This window comes from Candoia aspera, chromosome 2, assembly GCF_035149785.1.
Source record: "Candoia aspera isolate rCanAsp1 chromosome 2, rCanAsp1.hap2, whole genome shotgun sequence".
NCBI lineage: Eukaryota > Metazoa > Chordata > Lepidosauria > Squamata > Boidae > Candoia > Candoia aspera.
This window is the reverse complement of record NC_086154.1, coordinates 262,490,638-262,512,950: the sequence shown is the minus strand read 5'-3', so window position 1 is coordinate 262,512,950 and position 22,313 is coordinate 262,490,638. Positions and strand designations below refer to the sequence as shown.

Below are 22,313 nucleotides of genomic sequence, written 5' to 3'. Positions count from 1 at the left end.
CAAGGAGGGAGTCACCATCCAGACAGTGAAGAATTGTTTCTCCTTAATTATTGCCCTGTGTCTAACATCATCCACACTCAAGCACTTTTGAGGTCCTTAGTCAAATCCAATTCAGCTCTCCCTTGTTCTCTTCCTGTATCAAGAACCCCCAGAAATCATAGCCACCCTTATATTATTATTATTATTATTATTATTATTATTATTATTATTATTATTATTATTATTTGCCTGTGGCTTCAAATTGCCTTCACGCTATATGGCACAATTAGCTAAAAATATTTTTGACTCATTTTTAATTGCACTAAAACTTGGATGCACTGCCAGCTAAAAAGACTTAGGCAAAAATTAGCGTCCCTATACACTTGAGACAGATTGAAGCCTCAGATCACTCAATACGCTTTCACAGACCTATTAATTATTCAACTTCTATTAATTTCCTTTTCCTTTTGTTTTTTTAAAAAATCTGAAGCTCCGCTTTGAATTATATCCCTGAAATTGAATTATTGCATCAATGAAACTTGGATTCTTATGGCAGAAATAAATCTGAGCACATCTCTTAGAATTAAAAGGAATCCAATGATATAAACACTAATGCACATTGGTTCCTTTGCTGTAGGGCAGACATGCAAGTATCTGTTCCATTTTCCAGCCTGGCAATGAAAACATGTTAAGTAATCACTGGTTGTCATTAAGTTAAAAAAAATGAACATAACACTCATACTAGAATAAACATAATCTACCATCAAAAGTGGGCTACTTTCCTTTTGCTAAACACAGTCACCACAAGATGGTTTTCTGTGACTCTCCTTTGTGAAGCTGGATGGGGGAAGAAATTCATCCTCTTTAGTAAGGGTTATGGCCAAGGTTCGGATCAACCGCAGCCATCTCCAACTCATTCAAGACTATAAGTTCTGTAATGAGAGATTGAGGAAGCTGGATATGTTTAAGAAGAGAAGACTGAAGAAGGGATGATAGTACTCAACAAATATCTAAAAGGATGTCATACAGAAGACGGCAAAGGCCTATTCCTCTCATTCCAGAGTGCAGGACACAGAATAAAGGATACAAGTCACAGGAAGGTAGATTCTAGTTGAATGGTAGGATAACTTTCTTAACAATAAAGAGCAGTTCAACAGTGAAACCAATTACTTGGTCAGGAAGTGAGCATCTCATCCCCAAATATGATCAAGCAGGACATCTCTGAGGGCTGTGTTAATCTGGATTTCAGCATAGGGTTGGATTCCAACTTCAAGAGACCTATCCATATCTAGACCGTTGGGCAATGAGCTTGGGAAGACCTTCTTTGGAGAATGGGGAAGGACCACTCCCAGGTAGAGTAGACCAACCTTGCTCAACCTTGGAGTTATCCAGCTGTGTGGGAACTTTGTGGTGCTGTTATTTCAACACCTTGGAAATATGCTGTGAATTCTGAGAATTGGACTCCCAACCCACACGTGGAACCCACCAGGTTAAGGAAGGCTGAACATTTCTCTCTTTCCAAATGTGATGTTTCCTAGATCCATGTTTTTAGGGGAATGCCCTCAAGTACCGAGATGATCCAGTGTGAGGTGAGCCTCTGGAACAGGCTGAATTTAACCAAGTTGGTGGAAGACCTAGTCATTGCTTTCACATAACCTGCAAACAAATGCTAACTAACTTTAATCTCAGGCTTGTGGCTTATTTTGTGGGTGTTTGTGGCTTAGCACACGGTGTCAATCCAACCTTTGGTTTGTTTGTAATTCAGTGTATCGTGTGAGCTCAGAAAAATGGGTTAATTCAATCATCTGGTTGATTTGTATGAAAGAAGGGATGGAAAGGACTTTCTTTAGAAGTATATAGTCAGTCTGGTTTTTCAGCAGCATATCCACACCTTCCTTGAATATAAATACATCCAGACATTTTATATTTAGCCCGTATGTCATGATGTTGATCAAGCCAATAATATCAGATTATAACCAAGCTCCACATTCAGCAAGAAAGAAGTTCACACCACCATGAAGAAGTTGCCTGTCATGGTAGTGATTTGGAGGAGCTCACCAATTTCTCACTGCTGCAAGATGTTCACTGCCCTCAGTGGGCAGATGTCTGCAGCCTCCCTGAGCAAGAAAGAGAGATTCATTTGTTTTTTCTTGCCTGGTCTGTTGCCATTTGCAATATAAGGATTAAGAAACCTCCCTTAGTGAAAAATGCAGTTGCTTGATTACTAACAGGGTGAAGGAGATGTTTTGAAACAACTTCTAACTTGGTCTGTCTTTGGGAATCTTGGATCACCTTCTTTTGTGTCAGCCTGGCCAGTCACTGACGCCTAAAATGTAGCAAGTCCCTTCATTGGTGGGGTGATAAGCAAACCTTTTCAGCAGTTTTGCCTTGCCTACTAAAACCTCCATGAGAACCTTTATTTTCCTACTCATTGCTGACGTTTGAAATGTTCCCTTCAGCAATACTGTTCGCTGAGGCTCATACTGAACTACAGCTTTCATAAGGTGAGGTGGACGGCCACACAAATCAAATGCAATCGAATAAATAAATAAATCCAGTGAATATTTGGGAAGCACTATGTTGGAAAAGGCTGGATTAAAAATTTACCTGACTTTGATGGTTACTGATTGCAATACTCTCCTATCTGTGGTAATTTTTATTCTTCTGTGAACCACCTAGAGAAGCCAACTGGCAGTTAAAGGGTGCTGTGTGCAATCCACTAATGAACAGTCTTAGATCAATAAAATGGATATAAATTGCAGTTGTGCAGGTGGTGTGTTTGTGTCTGTAGGGGAAACAGAGGACTGACTGAAGAAGAATGAAGGGGAAAAAAAAGATTGCTGTACAGCTGAGATGTCTTCAACAAGAAAAGGTACTATAATCAATGCTGAAAGCTTGTGAGGTCCAAGGTCTTCCTCCTTCTCCATTTTATCTTTCCACTTGGTTGCATCTAACTGTATGGAATTTGAGGATTGCCTGTATGTGGGAAAAGTCTTGCCTGGGTGGAAAATGTACTGTAAGAAATGTAAGTTGAGGGAACTGGGATGGAGGAAAGAGATTCTGCCCCCACCAACAAGGTGGGAACTTTACCCAAATGGAAGAAGGCTTCATAGATTGGAACCCAACATGCTAAGGTTGAAGCCAACCTAAGTTTTGAGAATATGTGATGAAAAGGGGCAAAAGAACAACACACCTTTTGATCTGAGACAAGGTTGAGCTCTCTGTCTGGAAAGACCTCTCTCTTCACACCCAGTCTGTTTAACTTATATTTACATTGAATAATTCAAAGAAAAAAACAGTGAAAATGTTTATTGACTCTAATGCATGGTTCGAAAATTCAAGAATGCAACTGATGTTGAAGTTTCTTGCTGGTGACGAGAGAAGCTGTGATGTCCCATTTGAACCTGAGTACTTTGGATAATAATAATACAGAGTAATAAAAGGAAAATAAAAACCATGAAACAGAGTTGCAGAGCAATAGACGGGTGGTGGTGGCGCCTAGCTGACCCAGGACAGAAAACGGTTGTGGGTAGAGTGCCTCAAACAGGGTTCTGCTTTATTGCAATGATCCATAGCAGCAGCCCCAACACCCATCCCTTGTGAGGCTTATCTTCCATCTTCCAGATTTAAGCCCTCAGTTTGGGCCTTCTGCCCCTGGAGATGTAGTTCTTAGCCCATCCTAAACTGCAATTCTGGGTTCTGCTGTAGGCCTGATCAAGAAAAACAGTAAGCTTTCCCCCCCCTCCTTCTTCTGATGGATTTTGAGAAACGAGAGCGTCGTCTGCAGCCTTGGCTTTTTGATGGATTCCACCCCAGCCAAACGAAATTAAGATTTCAGCAAACAAGGCTCACTTCTGCATTGCCACCAGAACAAATGATGGCTGATAATTGCTCAGCTCCTTTTGCTTATTCTTTGCTCTTTTCACTCCATCAGTCTCTCCAGATTATATTTTCAGCCGAGTTTAATGAACATCATTTATTAAACTAACACCAGGGTTCTGCTCTGGCCTCAGACAGATGTGTTCACTAATATGAATCATTCCTTTAAATTGGATTATTCTGATTGAGAACAGATCCCTGCCATTCCATGGAAGGCAAACAAATGGGGCTGATTTGCCTCTAGCCATGATGATAATCGGGTTGGGATCATTAAAAGCTCTTGGTAGGGCCAACTGCATCTGGGGCAGAACAGCAGTGCTATCTCTGTTTTCTGTTGATCCCCCAGGTACAGAATAGGATCAATACAGCAAATTCATTTTTATTCAATTTCTGAAACAGAGGGCAAAGTAACTAAGTTCACCCAGCTTAGGAACATGTATTACAGCCCTGATAGACAAAGCTCTCAGGTTTTGTTTGTCACCTTGAGACTTATGAGTTCCTCTCCCAATCAAGACACTCCCAACAGATTGGAGGTGTTGACAAGCTGCTGAACTGTGCCTTAGGGTGTGGTGGCAAATGAACTTGATGGGAATTTTATATGAAAGTCTGGTTTAGTGGTCCGTTCTTCCGAATTAGACTCAGAAGAATCAGAAGACACATCTGAATTCCAACAATGAGGGATGGTAGGTTTGGAAATCGTAATTCTGAAAGTGTGTGAGGGTTCTTCGCTTTCCAAAGACTGCACACACCACAGTGTTGCAAATCTGTACACAATACTTTATTGCAGCACACACCTTCCCCAACAACAAGGTATTACTCTGGGCCAACTCTACCCTTCTAGGACTTGCACGTTGCTGTTGCTACGTAAATACGTCTCTAATACTCAGTCCTTTATACTCAGTCTTTTAACACTCAATTCAAACAAAAGTCTATAAAACAGCATACAACCTTTGCCCCTTCCGGAAGTTCTTGCCCGAGCTGGGATGACGTGCTGTCTCCGTGCTCTGTGTATTCAGCGGATGCTTTGGTGGGATCACACAGAATGTAATCTCTTATTTATAAAGCATATTTTCCAATTGCTCAACATGTTTCACATGCTTTGCCTTAGAAACCCCTTAGACGCTTTTCAGCTAAATCTCATCCTTGCCACACCAATATTAAGAATACAAGTGCTATTCTCTGGACCAGTGGTCCCCAAGTTCTCCAGCTCACCAACCCCTTCGTGAAGTTTCAGATTGTTCATTGACCCCCCAACATTTATTATATGAAAATAATTTAATAAAAACAACTTTAACTGGTAACTACTTTAACTAACTTTAACTAACTACTAAAACTACTTTAACTAACTTTAACTCATAGCACTATGAATAATAATAATCATAACAACAACAACAACAATGGACAGTCCAATCAACTCTTGGGGGACAATACTGACCTCCTTGGAGAACCCTGCTCTAGACTTACCAGGAAGTTTCTGTCCCTTAAGATTGGAAGTGAGGTGACCCAGCTCATACTTCTATAACAGCTGTAGGCTTAAAAAAGGTAACTCATGGTTTCATCCTCTCCTTTGGGGTGAAGGGCCGTGAAGGATTTTCATATTTCAAAAGGGATCTGAATCTAGATCTTGACTCAGATCTTCACTGACTCTCACTTTAAAGAGTTTCAACCCAGTTTATATCCAAACAGTGGAGCCGCTTTTAACTCTTCATGACCTGATGGACATGATTTCACTAGGACTGTGCCTCAGTAACTCTTTCTTTGAATTCTCACATGTCCCTGCTTGTATCCTCATCAGGTCACCTTGTTCTTCTATCAGCCGCTTTCTCAATTGCCTTTGATTTTCCCATGGGTCAGAGTCTATTCTAGTGCTATTCCTGCCCTTGCAATTTATGTCCAAAACATTTAAACTCTAGCTTCATTAACTGGTGCTTCTAGTGACCAAACTAGGTTTGCTTCATCTCGTACCAAATAATTCATTCTCATAGTCCAAGGCACTGATTCTCAACCTTAGCAACTTTAGGATGTGTAGACTTCAACTCCCCGAATTCCCCAGTCAGCTATGAATTCTGGGAATTGAAGTCCACACATCTTAAAGTTGTCAAGGTTGAGAAACACTGGTCCACGTCCAAGTCTCAAGTTGTATTCTCAACAATTTTCTCCAACACCACTGTTGAAAGGCATCCATTTATTTGGGTTCAACTGCCTAAAGATGCAGCTTTCACAGCCTATGTAACAACTGGGAAAACATGGCTTTGACAATGTGTACCTTGTTTTCAGTGTGATATCTCTGCGCTCTAATATTCTGTCTAGATCTGTCAAAATCTTTCTCATCATGGGTGCAAGTTCACAAACTAATCCCCTGTAGTTTTTCCATTCACTTTTGCTACCTTTCTGTTCATACACGGCAACATTCTTCTAATCAGACCCAGAGGCAATATTCACACATACATTAACCAAGTTGCACAACCTCTCTATAAGCAAAGCACAACCATATTTTAATATTACTCCAATTAGTGTGTCTATTCCTGCAGCTTTACCATTTTTCAACATTCTCACAGCACTAATGATTTCCTTTTCTTCGTTTTTTCCCCTCAAACCCTAAGATTTATAACATTCATTCCAATTCCATTCCTCACCATATTATCATCACTCACTGAGAATTGCCAGTAAAAAGTTAATGCAAACTGAAAGGGATTTTAGGGTTTTAAGGTGAGAGCACCCAAAATGCTGCAGCAGAGCAGTGTGGAATTTTACACACCCACTGAAACCTATCACCTGTGTTTGCATGATGTGCATTCTTGGATTAGTGAATTCACTCCATTTCTGAATTTGCAAAATGCACTGAAACAAAAATGCCAAGCTATTTAAAACAAACGAACCCAACCCACCCAAGCTTCAAGCTAAGAGGCTGACCATATGGAAAAGCAGCCCAGGGTCTTTAACCGACCTGCTGACTATTCAGTTTCCTGTTCTTTTCACCAGGACACTTGGGGGAGGTGGAGAATTTGAACCCAAGTTTGAATTGCAAACTCTTTTGGAATCTAAAGCATGAACCTATTCTACTAGTGAAGACAAATCAACATCCTCCAGAAGTTTACAGCTGGGTATTCTAGTATGGGGAAAAAAAAGTATTCTTAGTACAAGAAGGAACTCTTTTGGGGGGCGGGGCAGGGTGTGCTGAAATGCATGGATGATCCAAAGGTATACATGAGGTGAACAGCCATAGTTCAGTGTGAGAATTCATAGTGCACATAGAACTTCCTAGTTTAATCCTGGCAACTTGAGTAGGTGGAAAATATATCTCATTCTGTCTGAAGCCCTGGAGAGTCTTAGCTGTCATTGCCAAAAGATCTGACCTGAATATGAGTCTGTATGACATCTTAATTCTACTCCTTGGGATTCTTTGGACTAGCCATTTGAGCTGGTCCAGGGCACAGTGCGTTCAAATGCTGAATCCATGATTTTCTTTAAAACATGACACATGTCCACCTTCTTTTCAACTGGGGGGCTGCCACAAATTCAGAGGGGATGTTGGATGAGGCTGGCATATGAAAGCTTGCCCTAGTCTGTATCAGTACACTATGACTACCTTTGAGTTGTTGGAATGTGGTCAGGTTAGCTTGCAAGGTAGGTTGTAGGTTAGAGATCCTAGCTTGCATAGTATATCATGGGGGTAAAACTGGATTTTGGCTGTGCTTGTGGCATACTGGCCAAAATGTGCCCAGCGTGATTAGTACTATCCTAAACAATATCAGGGAAAGTTGCATGTGGCATGACATGGAGGTCACTAAGGCTGGTGACCTAGTCTACACCTTCTCTATCTCACTAACAAAAGCTTTGTAAAAGCCTCAGTTGACCAAAGCCGTGATGGTTGGTCAAGCTCATGATGATGGTGGCTCTTGATGATCATGGCGGATGGAAGATTGCAACTTAGAATAGAAAAGAAAATAAATTAGAAAGGGCATGAATTAACGCATGAAATGATAGAAGGAAAGGCAGGCATGTTGTATATCTGTGAAACTTTAAAAATGTAATGTAATTTAATTTAAATTTTATATTATGTCCATGGCAGCTGTGGATTGTTATTATAAGATTTCAGCTTATTAACTAACTGCTACAGATTGATTGTGGGTTGGAGTGATTTGGGGGGGTGGTACTTTTGATTTCTAGTCATGGATCATAGTAAAGAATCAACCAACTACAATCTGTGAAACTAGGAGGAAGGAGAAGGCTATAATAAAACTGAGGGAGGTGGTCTGATTCTGTGGAGTGCAGCTGTTGAGTACATGGTAGGGAAATTAAGGAGGTTTACTTGTGAATAAAAGGGCTAAATGTATGTCAGGAAGCATGATATTTTTATAACCTATTTATAGATAATAGATAATCCATTTATAGATACAGAATAAAATAATAAAATAATAATCTGTAAAATCTACTTACAGATTATAGAAAAAATGTAAACAATGCTGTAACCACAGAGTAAGAGGTCAATTTACTTGTTTACTTCTAGCTGCTGTAAAAGAAAATCAGAAGTCACTTCTTTATATTCTTCTTTTCTTCTCTTTGATATCTGCACTTTTGTCTTTGTCCTTTTCTCATTTCTTTCCTTTTTCTACTTTTTTCATTCTAAGCATTAGTTCTTGTTAGTTTTTACCTTTTGTTTTAAAATTCTATTAAAGTTATTTAAAAAAGAAGAAGAAAGGAAGTATGAATTGGTGTCATCCAGGGTGTGGTTCATGAGTATGAAAATAAGCATGCATACTTTGATGATATTTGCATGTTATGCCCCGGGGAATGGTGATAATGGAAGAATCAGAGAAAAATTGTGCAGTGTCTGAATAATTGCACTCCCAAGAGGCTGGAGCCAGGGGGGAACTATTCCGTTGGGTGACATGAATGGATGGGTGGGAACAAGTCAAGAAGATACCAAAATAGTCACTGAGCCCTTTAGAGTCCCACAAGTGAATGAGAAAGGTGACTTGTGGTGAGTATCTGCTTAGAAAGAGGTTTATTTGCTTTAAATGTGAGGATTAAGCATGTCTATTCATGCATACACATGGCAAAGGAACGAATATAAATCTAAAAGAATGATTGATTTGATTGTTTATGATGAAGCATTGAGCAAATTAGCGCAGGTGACAAAGGTGAGAAGGGGTTCTGAAAGCGGGACGGAGAATTAGCTGGAAGCGTCAAGAGGGGGTCCTGTGAAAAATGGAAATGGAAGAAAAGGGGGAAAAAAACTGAAACAAAAAAAGACTGGGCAAGCAGACTGACTACAGGGAGAGAAAGTATACATTTTTGTGAAAAAGTGTTAGAAGACAGATTGACCTCCCACAATGGAAAAGGAACATAAGAGAGGAGGATGTGGAAACTACTTGGAACATTAGTGCAAAGGGTCATGTGAAGCAATGTGGATGATGCTCTGTTGTTAGCTGAGAATCTGGACGATACATGGTGAAAGTTAGTCGGATTGTATGATGCAGTCAGGCATATGGATCTGAAAATATTCATTTCAAGACCACGGTAGTATTTGATGAGGACAACGGAGAGAAAGAGGGCAGGTTACACATAAATGGCAGACACCGATAGCAAACAGATTTGTGTGTCCTTGGCAGAATGTTTACTAAAGATGGGGAAATGGATGGAGACACTGCAAGACGTGCAAATGTTGAGAGACAAGAGGTGGGTAGTATGGGGTCTTGGGTGAGGAATGAACGTTTGTTGAAAGGAATACTGTACAAAGGGCCGTGCAGTATAAGAGCATCCTTCTGTCCACTTTGTGATAGGGAAGGGAGGGATGGGCATGTCAGATGAAACATAAAACTAAGTTAGAAGTCTGTGTGCTGAAGGAAGAAAAGAGAAAATCAAGAATGAACGGAGGAAAAACAATATGGACTGAATACAAAGGTGGGTGACCAGCATGACAGAAGAACGCTGAAGTGGTTCAGTCATTTAGAAAGAATGAATTGCAAATCCAATTTATGAAGCAAGGGCGAAGGGGTTGCTTCTCGGTTCTGAAATCTAGTGGTTGTCTGGAAATGTGCAGCCCAGAGCCAGTGGCCCTAACCTAAGGATAGAATTGGTCCTACCAAAGTATGAGGCCTAGACTTGGTCGCTTGGAACCCAGGAGTTCAAGTGGAGCCATCAAGTCCAACCGTGCTTGATGCAGAAAATGCAGAATTAAAGCACCCCCTCCCACAAGAAAGAGGTGATTATATTTGCTCCAAAGACCCACCCCCCCATCTGCTTCCTAACCAATTCCATTACCGAACTGTTCTTACCATCAAGAAATTCCCAGTTAATATTACCCAAGGTGATCCTAAGATGGTGGTTCTCCGTTAAGAAAAATCTGGAGCTCAGTTTCGGATGGTGTTTTAATAGAAATAAAATTGGGTAAAATATGAGTGGGCAGAGCACATTTCCCCTCCCTCTCACCTAATAGTATAATAAGAAAATGTGAGCCTTCACCATTCAAGGGGGTCATGCTTTAATTTTCCAATACGAGCTCTGAATAATTTTGTTTTTCAAAGCATGAGAACACAGCTCTTCACTGACTATAGTTTTGTATCCCCTTAGTTTTAGCCAGAGTGGCTTTACACAGCCAAAATAAACGAATTAGTCCTACACACGAATTAATCAAACAGGTGATTCTTCTACCACTGCAAACAATGAGGAAGAGATGGAATTGTGTTGAAGTGCAGTGGTGTTGCATTGGCCTTAAAGAATGCTAATGGGATTATATAAGGTGCTTAGGCTGATGGAAAGCTTGTCAATGTCCTCATTACAGTTCCTATTGCTCCAACTGACTGTTGTCTTCCCTCCCACTCTTCACTTGTCTCTAATGTACATTTCAGATAATCTTCAAATTATTTCCTGAAGGAGCTTTCATGGTGCAATCACCTTGAGTTCCATGGCTCTACTTCTGAGCAAGGAGGGAGCAGACAGCTGATTTGGGATGATTTCAGAAATCTAAACTAGATTGGATCTGATTAGTCCCTGGATTGGACTAATCCTCGTGTTGTAGGTTACATTGAGAAGTTGAAGGGGCTTCTTGGAGGAGAGCGGTGGTGAAACCCTTCCTAGAAAGCAACAGGGATGGGTCTGTGGGGCCATCCAAAGCTGAGCTCATCTTGAAAGAGACTTTCCATACGTGTGTTCAGGATGAATTCCAGCAAGAAGTGAGCCTATGGGTCCAACATTCTATCAAACATTAATGGTCACTTGGTTATGTAGCCTTTCTGTCCTGAAAAATTACTCTGGCTTGAGAGGACAGTGGAGTAGAGAAACAAAATAGGAATTTTCTACATCAGGAGTGCTGAAACTGGGTAGGTGGATCCACAATCATTTTAAAGGCGATCTGGCTTGTGCAAACAATTGGCAATGCTGCGAAAACTCACTTCCTTTTTACGTGAGTGAAAGTACAATGGGTTGAGTCAGGTACAGGAAGGGGCAAGGACTAGAGCAGGTGTGTACCCAGGACGTGGTCAGAAAATCAAGAAGGCCACCATGGTGTAATGCAAGCCCTGCCTCTCTTTTATGTGTGGTGCCCAGAAGATGCCCATAAAAAAAACAGGCGGAGCTTTAATCGCACCAGTGTGGCTGCCATCTTGTTTTTTTTTTTTATCACACCCTCCAGACACCCACTGGCAGGAACGAGTTTTGAGAGATAGTTAAACTCGCCAGCTAATGGCTTGTCTTGGGCCAATCTTGCTTGATTGGTGGCGCCAGTGAATGCGTGGACCCATGAGCAAAACGTCTGGGGACAGGTGGGTAGGTTCATAGAGCTGAAGGTGGTCCTTTCTGGGTAGGGTTTTCCTCCAACATTCAGGGCTCTAGATATGCAGAACTGCACATTCCACTGGGGGCCTAACCTGCAAATTTGGGGAGGTGCGTTCACATTTCCATATGCACTACCTCAAAGCAGGCCTTAGTCTGAATTCTTTTTCAGAGGCAGCCCTGCATGAGAATTTGGAAATGGCCACCACAGGCAACTGAATTTCCCCAGCCAGAGAACTCCGTGATGATGCCAGGCCTACTGTTATGCCCAGAACGATAGCTGCAAGTTCTTGTAGTGTCTCTGAGGAGGGGCTTGGTCACCCCTAAGGTGGAACTTTGGATCCCATCCTGTTGTGTCAGCCCTACGAGGTAGACCAAACCAGGAAACGGACTCCATAAAGAAGGCTAGAACCACACTGAGACCAGAAGGATATTGAGATCGGCTATAGTACGAGAGCAGAACACATCATGCGACAAGCTGGGCTTGAGGAATCCAAAGCTGGAGTTAAAATCTCTGGAAGAAACATTAACAATCTCAGATATGCAGATGATACCACTTTGATGGCTGAAAGCGAAGAGGAACTGAGGAGCCTTATGATGAAGGTGAAAGAAGAAAGTGGGAAAGCTGGCTTGCAGCTAAACCTCAAAAAAACCAAGATTATGGCAACCAGCTTGATTGATAACTGGCAAATAGAGGGAGAAAATGTAGAAGCAGTGAAAGACTTTGTATTCCTAGGTGCAAAGATTACTGCAGATGCTGATTGCAGTCAGGAAATCAGAAGACGCTTCATCCTTGGGAGAAGAGCAATGACCAATCTCGATAAAATAGTTAAGAGCAGAGACCTCACACTGACAACAAAGGCCCGCATAGTTAAAGCAATGGTGTTCCCAGTAGTAACATGTGGCTGCGAGAGCTGGACCATAAGGAAGGCTGAGAGAAGGAAGATCGATGCTTTTGAACTGTGGTGTTGGAGGAAAACTCTGAGAGTGCCTTGAACTGCAGGAAGATCCAACCAGTCCATCCTCCAGGAAATAATGCCAGACTGCTCACTTGAGGGAATGATATTAAAGGCAAAACTGAAATACTTTGGCCACATAATGAGGAGACAGGACACCCTGGAGAAGATGCTGATGCTAGGGAGAGTGAAAGGCAAAAGGAAGAGGGGCCGACCAAGGGCAAGGTGGATGGATGATATTCTAGAGGTGACGGATTCGTCCCTGGGGGAGCTGGGGGTGTTGACGACCGACAGGAAGCTCTGGCATGGGCTGGTCCATGAAGTCACGAAGAGTCGGAAGCGACTAAACGAATAAACAACAATAGTACGAGAACCTTGCAAGTCTGCTTGTATTTTACACTTCAGAGTATTGGGGAGGGATCACCTGTCTCTTCCTAATACTATCCCTTTCCCAGGACTTAAGGAATGCTTCTGTCATTTCTGTTTATCGAATGCAGTCTTTCTCAACCTTGGGGAATTCTGGGAGTTCAAGTCCACACATCTTAAAGTCCCCAAGGTTGAGAAAGACTGATCTAACGGATCCTGAATATTTGCTTCAAGGCGATCTTCCTGCCTCTCTACATGTGGTCCCACACACCCCTTAGCAAACTGGCTCAGCTCTTTTTCTGATCTCCCAGTTTTCTATAAGGTGCCAGCACAGCACAGGACAGGAAATAGATGACGGTCCTGCATTAAAGAAAGAAAAAAAATACTGCGGAATGGAATTTTGCCTCAGCATGGTAATTGCTGATTGTATTTCAAAACAGTAATTAATTATTGCAGTTTTCCATCAATGTGGGCTATTGTAAGCCAATCTGAGCATAACCGCGATAATTAGCAAAGGGAATCGTGTGTCTATTCCAAACCGTTATGTATCGTTTAGGGCAGAAGCTCCTGGCTGGGCAGTAACAAAGCCACTGGTAATTCTAAAAAGGCTCTCTCTACATGGAAGTGAAAGTGTGCTGCACCAACATTTTAAAACAAGACATTTTTTTTTAAAAAAAATGGCAAGGCAATTTAATAAGGCGTCCTGGTTCCTCCTCTGCTTGAGCCTTTGGATTTATCTCTGGCTTCCTCGTTCCAGCAGAATGCGGTAAAATCAAATTATAAGGAGGGCTGTTAATTGTGGGACACACAACCCCTTATCGGTGGAATCCGTTTTATTCTGTTTGCAACGTGACTGCTCTCAGCAAACAGCCCAAGGTGGTACTTGAGTAGTTCAGATGCAGCTAAATAACGTGGCAGCCTGGATGCGCCTTTAGCTCCTGTCTGTCGGCTTTAAGGGCTCTAACGGAGAGTAGAGAAATTTGGAACTGAGCTTGTGGGCTGAATTTGCTTGCTTCCCACTTTTCTTCAGCTTCACCCCCAACCCCCTGAACTCCCTCCCTCGCTCCCTTCTGCCTGCCTCCCCCCTCTCTTCCTTCCCTCCCTCCCCCCCTCCCCCTTCTCCCTCCCTTCCCCCTTCCCCCTTTTCCCTCCTTCCCTTCCCTTCTCTCCCTCCCTTCTTCTTTCACTGCTCAAGAACAATGACTTCAATACATTCAGGAGGCATCTGCTCAGCGAGAGACCTGTTTTCTTGTGATTTTCTGCTTCCTCCTTTTGATGGGCGGGGAGGGTGTGGTGATTTTGAACAGCATATATTGATTTGAGCCAATTTGTCTCAAACAATTCTCTTTCTATTTGCGCAGTCGCACACACGGGCCTCCTTCCCACCTTGCTGCTGCAATTAGGGAGAGAGAGGGAGAGGGAGAGGGAGAGGGAGGGAGGCAAGCGCGCAGCCATTTGGGAGCATTTTTTTTTACACCAGAAAAATGCTTCTGGGGTTTCTCCGCGGAAGCCTGTGACTTGATCTCTGGTGCCTCATTGAGGTTTTAAGGCCTGAGTGTAACTTTGAGAGCGTTTGTGGGGAAAACAGACCTTAAAACCACTGCAGACTATAAAAACAATCCCTCTTTATAAAGGAGGGATTTGATGAAACAGAGATTTGATCAAACTGAAAAAAACTTTTCTTCCTCAATCCCGCTTCCCTTCCCTTTTCCTGATCTGAACCCTCTTCTTGAGCAAGATTTGTTATAAAACAAAACCTAAGGGAAAAGCTGCCTCTTCCTGCTGCTCCTCCTGCTTCTCCTCATCACCGTCATCGTGATTTAGTCTGGTTGTTTTGACTTTGGAGATGTTTCTGTCAACAGTTTACAGCATAAACGTTTACCTTTCACTAGTTTATTGTTCAAAAGATCAGAAAAGCAAACTTTTCTTGGTCTGATTTAATTTAATTTATTAGATTCAATATGGCCACCCACTTCGGAAGACTCTGGGTAGCTTACAAAATCCCACCTGATGCCCTTCCTTCCCTGCAGGAGCTGAAGTTGGTGAACCTAGCAAACCCCCCCCCCAATTTCCCCCACAATAGCAACCCTGTAAGGTAGGTTGCACTGAGCATCAAAGTTCCCCCAGGGAACTTCTGCAGCTGGGGTGGAATTGAACCTGGGTCTCCCCACTCCTAATCTGACAGTGTTTCTCAACCTCAGCAACTTTAAGATGAGTGGACTTCAACTCCCAGAATTCCCCAGCCAGCCTCACTGCCCTAGAGACTCTGTTGGAAATGACGCTCTTTAGAGAACAGGCAACACTCAGAAAACAGGCAAGTTGAGGGACACCAAGTCTCTCTTCACACAACTCACTTAACCAGATCAGGGAAAAGTGTGACAGCATGATTCACACAACATAGTTAAGGTTAATCTCAGTTAGGAATTGTGTATCTATCTGTATGTGTGTATGAGAGAGAGATTTAGTGTGTAGGGTCTATCCAGCTTGTTTTGCAACTTGAAGCTCCACTGTATTGTGTGAAATCTGGAAAGTGGTTAATTCTGTAACCAGGTTAAACATGACATGTGGATGCAGCTAATCTGGCAGTGTTTCTCAACCTCAGCACCTCAACTTTAAGATGGGTGGACTTCAACTCCCAGAATTCCCCAGCAAGCAATTTGGGGAATTCTGGGAGTTGAAGTCCACCCATCTTAAAGTTGAGGTGCTGAGGTTGAGAAACACTGCCTTAACCGCCACACCATGCCAGTTCTTTACACCCTGAATGTTATTCCTTGTGGATAGAATTGATAATATTCATTTCAATACTGCTTAGAACTGATTGATTTGTATCCTGCCTCTTGTCATTAAGACGGTATGTCGCCAAAAGACTCCTGGGAAGCAGATCTCAGGAATGGGTGAAAAGTGTTAGTATGGCTGTGAATGTGCACCAATGTACTCTTTTCTATGTTGACTATTTGATTTTGAAATTACTTTTATTGAAACAGACACTCAAGGGGCAGGGGTGTCTGTGTGTTGACTGCGGTCCAAGGGGTCTGTACAAGGCCTGCCGAGGTGACTTTGGCACCCTTCAACCACACCCTTTGCACCATGAAGGCAATGCCATTGACCCCCTCCAAGAGAAGCAATGGTATGATTTGCTTCAACCAAAGAGTTGGTGTCACCTTCTGGCACCCCTTTTGGCCTTTGGAAAAGGAGGGAACACCTGCACAGAGACCAGAGGAGGCTGGAGAGAGCTGCAGATGACAGCCAAGGAGGACAAAAACAATGTGGAGAGTTTTCTTTGCTCTTGGAAGGGGCCAAGAAAGTCTTTGCTTGGACTTCTGTCAAAGTGAAGCACTCTGTAGAAGCTTCGCACAAGGAAAGGACATTCTAAAATTCAAGAGGTCTCTTCTAGAAATTGCACAATGACATGTCAACGTCAGAACAGCTCTGAGGCCTGTCTAGGCCATCATTCGATCCCCATTCTGCCACCCAAATGCTCATGTCTTATGAATAGGACAAAATTCAACAGCACCCTTGCAACTCTGACCCCAGGCAGTGGTTCCTGCTCCTAATGCAAGAAGGTATGATTAATCTGATCGGTATTTTTTGGATGAACTGGTAGTACCTTTGGGGCAAAGAGACAGCATTTGTGGCAGAACAGCACTTAGCAAACCCTTAGTTTGGTACTGCTACTCAACCCAGATTTGACACAAGTCCATGTTCTCCTATTAGCTGTCCTCCCCCATGTAAGTGTTTTTCTCCTCTCTGCCTGCCTGCCCAACCATCCCAGTTGCCGCTATGGCGAAAGAGGAAGAATGCGTGCTATGTAAGAATGGTACGGGGTTTTTCTTCTGATAGCAGGGAAACAGTTAAAATAAAGGCATGGCTACCAACTCCTAACCTCTTGAGATGCCTTCAGGGATTATGTTCTGCAGGGTTTCTTGTGGCTCAGTAAATCCTGAAGTACTTTCTCCATTTTGGTGCCTACATTCACAGCTAAGACTCTCAGCCATGCTTTCTGAGGCTATGCAGAAGAACATCATGGTGGAGCCCACCCTCCCCTTATTTTCCTAATGAGAAGGCAACATGTCATAAAGTTTGTCCTGTACAAAGAATGGAGAATGTTTGGATGTGCTTATAATACAAGATCTGCTAACTTAACTATTGCAATGCAACATGTGTCCTCGCATATTTCCTGGCTTCTAGGTTCACAAATTACCAACTTCACCCATCCCACTGGTATGAATGGGACTCCAGTTCCCATTCCATTCTTGAGAAGTTGTAAAGGAGGCATTCCCTAATGGTCTGTGCCTCTCACCTCTTTTAGCCAACAGCAATGGAAATGAGCATTGGTGATGGAGGTCTGGAAGTTACAATGGTGGAGAACCTTCCCTCCCCCATTGCTTTTGGTGCCACTTTCAAGTCATCTCTTCTGAAATTGCCCACTTGGTACCAGAGAGCAAAATGGATTAAAAAAAGAGATCTTGCAACAAGAAGGATGTGCTGATAAATGCAAAACCATATCAACCTTGTATCTCCCTCACTATGACCAACTGCAATGCCTTAACCCCCCAGAGTCAGTTTCTTGAGGTTGCTTCTGGAATGGCTCTAGAAGAGAAGGTAGAATCTTAGAGTTTAAGTCATTAGTGTCCACAACACAGGAGACGCTATGGGACAACAGGTGATGTTCCTTGCCACCCCCAAGCAGTTACCTGTGCTAGACCTTGCTTATCCAGTGTTTCCCACCATTCTTCAGTAGGGACGGTTAGCATCCTTTGGCCTTTTCAGCTGTACCTTCAGCCTCTTCATCCCAATCTGGAAGCCATTCATGGCCTGGATGGCCGCTTGGGCACTAGCAGGATTGTCAAAACTCACAAAGCCTGTCAAAACACAAGGAAGGTGCAGGATTTAACCAGCTGAAGGGGGCTACGGGGCCATCCCACGCTAGATCACTTCAAGGATGAACATGGAGTGGGGGCCAAGGAACTGCCCCCCAGCGCTTGATGCAGGAAAATACCAGCTTCACAATGTCATGGTGGATTCAGGTGAGCAGTGTCGTGAATGGAATGGGTCAAGCGTTAACCTCTACTGAAGGTTGGCTGAGAGGGAAGATGGGAAGCAAGCCATGAAAAAGTTAGATTTGGGCATAGGAATGGAGAGACACCAGATGGACACCAGATTTTGAGATCTGAGGGAAACAAAGGGTCAGATTCTGAGCTGAAGTTATTCCTGCAGGGGAGAGAAGGTAAGAGTGTTGCTGGGAGGGACGTTTAATGGATCACAGTGAGGTCTCCACCTCAAAGCTGGAAGACTGCAGTGCTGGTTCCCCAGAAGAGCTGGTGGTTCTATTACAGGACTGGGCATCTGCTGGTCACCAAGGATGTGCTGAACCTTTGTGGTGGTGGTGGGGAGTTAAAGACTGTGGTGGGTGGGATGGGGATGCAAAGTGCAGGAACATTTTAGATCTCTCACTGAAGTGTAGGATAGTATCTTGGATTTGGAGACCAAATTAGGGGTTCTGCTCCATTAAAAGAAAAAAAAACCCTATGTTAAACCTATTTTAAGGCTTACACTAATATTCTTAGGTATTTCCCACCTCAGAATGGCAGGAATCCATACCAGTTTGGGGCAGCTGTCACGGGTGTTTGCAAGTGGGGGTGAAAAAGTCAAGATGGTGGTTACAATTATGCAACACATATAAAAAAAGGGGGCAGAGCTTTGACGGCTTGGTTGTGGCTGCCATATTGACTTTTTTGACCCCCTGTGGACACCCTGGCAGCTGCATTCAGAAAAGACTCCAGCAATTGCCTGCTGCTGTGAAGGCATTTGGTTGCTCACCTTTGTTCTACGGAGTCCTCAGGTTTTACTGTATATCCGGTTATGGAATTGTACAAAGAGGCACCTGGTTCAAAACCTGCTAGAGGAGGACTCTGCCACTGAGATCTTGAATCTTTATCTGCAGCATCCCAGAAATCATGATGTGCAGCCACTGTGTTCTGACCCACTTAGGGGCATCCATGGGGGGGATGTCAAAAAAATCAAAATGGTGGCTGTGACCACATGATAGAAGGCCCACCCCTTTTTACAGATGACTCTACCTAAAAAGGGGCAGGGCTTCAAATATTTGGTCATGGCCCCCAACCCACCTCCATGGACACCCCTGGACCCATTGGCTCATTTTGAGCAAGTGCCGACAACTTCTTCATCCAAGACAATTTTCCTACGTACTGACCTGTTCAGCCCAGGGGAAATTTGTATTTTTGTGTATTAATGTATTGGATTTTTCAACCACTGCAATCTCATGCTCTCAGCGGTCCCGTGGGAAGCAACCAGTGTTCTAATTCTATTTTTGTTCCTTGTCAAAAGCACACATTTCTTACCAGAAAGGAATTTGAGTGGATGCACTGAGGACTCCTATGTTGATCAGAAGATAAGATTATTCTAAGTTGTTTTCTACTAAAAAGTGCTGGCAGAAAACTGCCCCACCCACCTTTTCAGACATACTGTGGGCTTCCCTACTGTAACAGGGAAGACGCTAAGGGAAACCATAAATTACACAACTAGCAATTTCCCAAGGGTGTCTCCAGAAATGAAGGGCCGCCATGCAAGATGGACACAGGCTAATTGTCCCCAGTGGGAGAACCCCCTCCCCCAAGTTGTCACACCCCTTTACAGATCTGTGGACCATTCTTGTAGCAAGCTTCCTCAACTCGTTGATGGGAAGCCGTGTACCACTTTTATAGCCCTCTAGTGCTCCAGAGCAGTTCCTGGCTTGGATGTTTCTGGGCTCTGTGGCAAATTCCAAGTGATGAACAACTTCTCAAGTCCAGGTGTTGCTTTCAGATAAGCTCCCAAGGAAACAGATGGGCAAGGTGGGCCAAAGGAGAGGGGTCTGGGCCTTGATAGCTGCCACAGTGCTGAGTGCATTAGAAAGGATGCTTGATCTTGCAGATCTTGGTCTTTCTTTTCCTTTCCATCTCTTCCTTATTTATTCTAGGCCTGGCCAATGAGGTGGCAGGATTCTTGACTGAGACGGAGGACTGCTTTAGAATTCAGAGGAAGGTGGGTACCACTTTCGAACTCCCTTGGAAGTCTCCTTCCAAATTAGGAACTCGTGCATGTTATCAAGAAAGAAGACAATCTGCTCCTGTTTCATTAGCCTTCTTGCCCCCTTGTACGCAAAAAGAAGTTTTGATGAAGGTCAGACTAACAGCACTGGTGGAGGTGATGCCATCCCATCTGTGCCTTCATTCCCATGTCCTTATCAGAGCAGTCCTAACTTTATTCAGCTCCTGGCAAGGATGTCTTTTTAAATTCTCAGCAGAGCCCTTAGAAATAGCAGCAGGACTGTTCTCACAGCTTCCATAGGATGCACGCTCTCACATGGAATATACTTAGGGTTTCCAATACAGGCATGCAAAAAATAATTTTGGAACGTTTTGAGCTTGAAATGCTGCATGTCAAGTTCAAGATGGGTTTCTTTCACCATTTAGGAAGTGTTTGAACTCACAGGAGCCCCATGAAACCCTTCAGGAATGGTCAAGACAAGCAGTTCCCCACTTTTGCCCTGGGGGTGGAGTGCTTTGCTCCTGAAATCTTTCATATTCAGAAAGTTTTGAACCACAGCAGTTGGCTTCCCCTTGCCTCTGGATCTTTTTGTCTTTAATAGCTGTGCTCCCTGTAGGAAGCAGGAACAAAAGCACAGGCCGGTAAAAAAGGCAAAGAAGTTGTTGATGAAACTAGATATCAATTGAGTGACTCAATTAAAAATAATAACAGTATTATTCAGGAATACATGCAGCTGCTTGGAGAGAAACCAACTCAGTTCATTTGGCTGGTTTGAGAGTGTTTTGCTTTTATATATATAAAAGCAATACATATAGCTTTTTCATTATTGGCCTCAGCAGAGATAAAGCTCAGAAGGAGTATTCCATTCATGGCATCAAATCTTGTCCTGCTGTTTACAGCATTTGCTCCCCACAAACACTCTCTGCAGCGACGCCTTGTTAAAATTGGTTAATATGAGCGCTCTTATTCTTCAAGAATCTGCTTTCTTTCCAGAATTTCTAGAAGTTACATTCCTGCCTTTGTCATCCTGGGGGTGCCAATTTAGTAGTCCCACTCCACGGTTAAATTTATGGAACATTTGCCTGGGTCAGTTCGCAGGGAATTAAAGTGTGGGTTGCTCAGTACATGGGTCTGGGGAGGCTCAGCGTAGATGATGCACTAAAATTGACCCAGACTGAGGGGAAGCAACATTTTGGATGGTTGCACTGTCGGAATGGGAATTCCCAGCAATGTCCCAGTGTGTCCAGCACTCACTGGTCCTTTCTCCCCCAGGCTCAACTAAGGGCAAAAGCACTTGTCCCGGTCCAAGATGAGATCCTTGTTTTATCATTCATAATACTAATGAGGTCAAGATGTGATTGTGAAATCCAGATCTACTTTTTTTTTTTTAACAAGGCTATGAATTTAGCAGGGACAGCATGCTGGAAGAGGCAGTGGTCAGCTCCTACCAGCCACAGGCTGAGTTCACTGGCTGCTCTAAGCCAGGGCTTGGCTTAGCATGTTGGGTGAACCCTAGACATTTTGGTACAAGTGGCAATGAGGTCACATGTGTCATGACGTCATGCTGAAAATAAAGAGATGGCCCTCCCATGCAAGCCCAGCCAATTATGGCTTGTTCAAATCCTGGGTGAGTGCAACATGTGAATCCGGTCATTCACTGAGGTTTAGGCTCCTCTGGAAGCTGCAGAAAGCTTCAGCTGCAAGGACAGAAAGGGCAGGTTCTTCTCAGAAAGGGCAGGTTTAATATACCTGATTCTCATTTTGGTCCCTCCTTTAAGAGCTTTGAATTGGTTAGAGTCTGGCAGATCCCCTTTGCCATTCCAGGAGTTAGTTCTCTTCCTTTAAACTGGACTGAACCAAAGAGTGGGAACGATGCCTGTTCCCAGGGTAGTTAATTCTAAACAATGCTCAGTGGAGAAGCTCAGGATCAGAACTACAGGTAGTCCTCACTTAATGACCATTTGTTTAGTGACAGTTCAGACTTACATCGGTGCTGAGAAAACTGACTTACAACTGGTGCTCACACTTACAACCATTGCAGCATCCCCGCGGTCACGTGATCACGATTTGGGCACTTGGCAACTGATTTGAATTTATGACTGTCACAGCATCCTGTGGTCATGTGGTCGCCATTTTCGACCTTCCCACTGACTTCTGGCAATCAATGGGGAACCACGTGATTCACTTAACAACCATGTGGTTTGCTTAACGGCTGCAGTGATTTGCTGCAAAAAAGGTCATAAAATCAGGTTAGATTTGCTTAATGACCATTTTGCTTGGCAACTGAAATTCTGGTCTTGATTGTGG

At 43.2% G+C, this 22,313-nt stretch overlaps 1 protein-coding gene across 1 annotated transcript in view; it reads right to left on the bottom strand.

The window, feature by feature from the left end:
- LOC134491856 (CUGBP Elav-like family member 4) overlaps positions 1-22,313 on the bottom strand; it is an 88,958-nt gene that overhangs the window by 5,528 nt on the left and 61,117 nt on the right. Inside the window, exon 9 of the mRNA XM_063295881.1 lies at positions 17,651-17,818. Coding sequence (XP_063151951.1) covers positions 17,691-17,818 — 128 coding nt within the window. The 3' untranslated portion in view covers positions 17,651-17,690. The remainder of the gene's footprint in view (positions 1-17,650; positions 17,819-22,313) is intronic.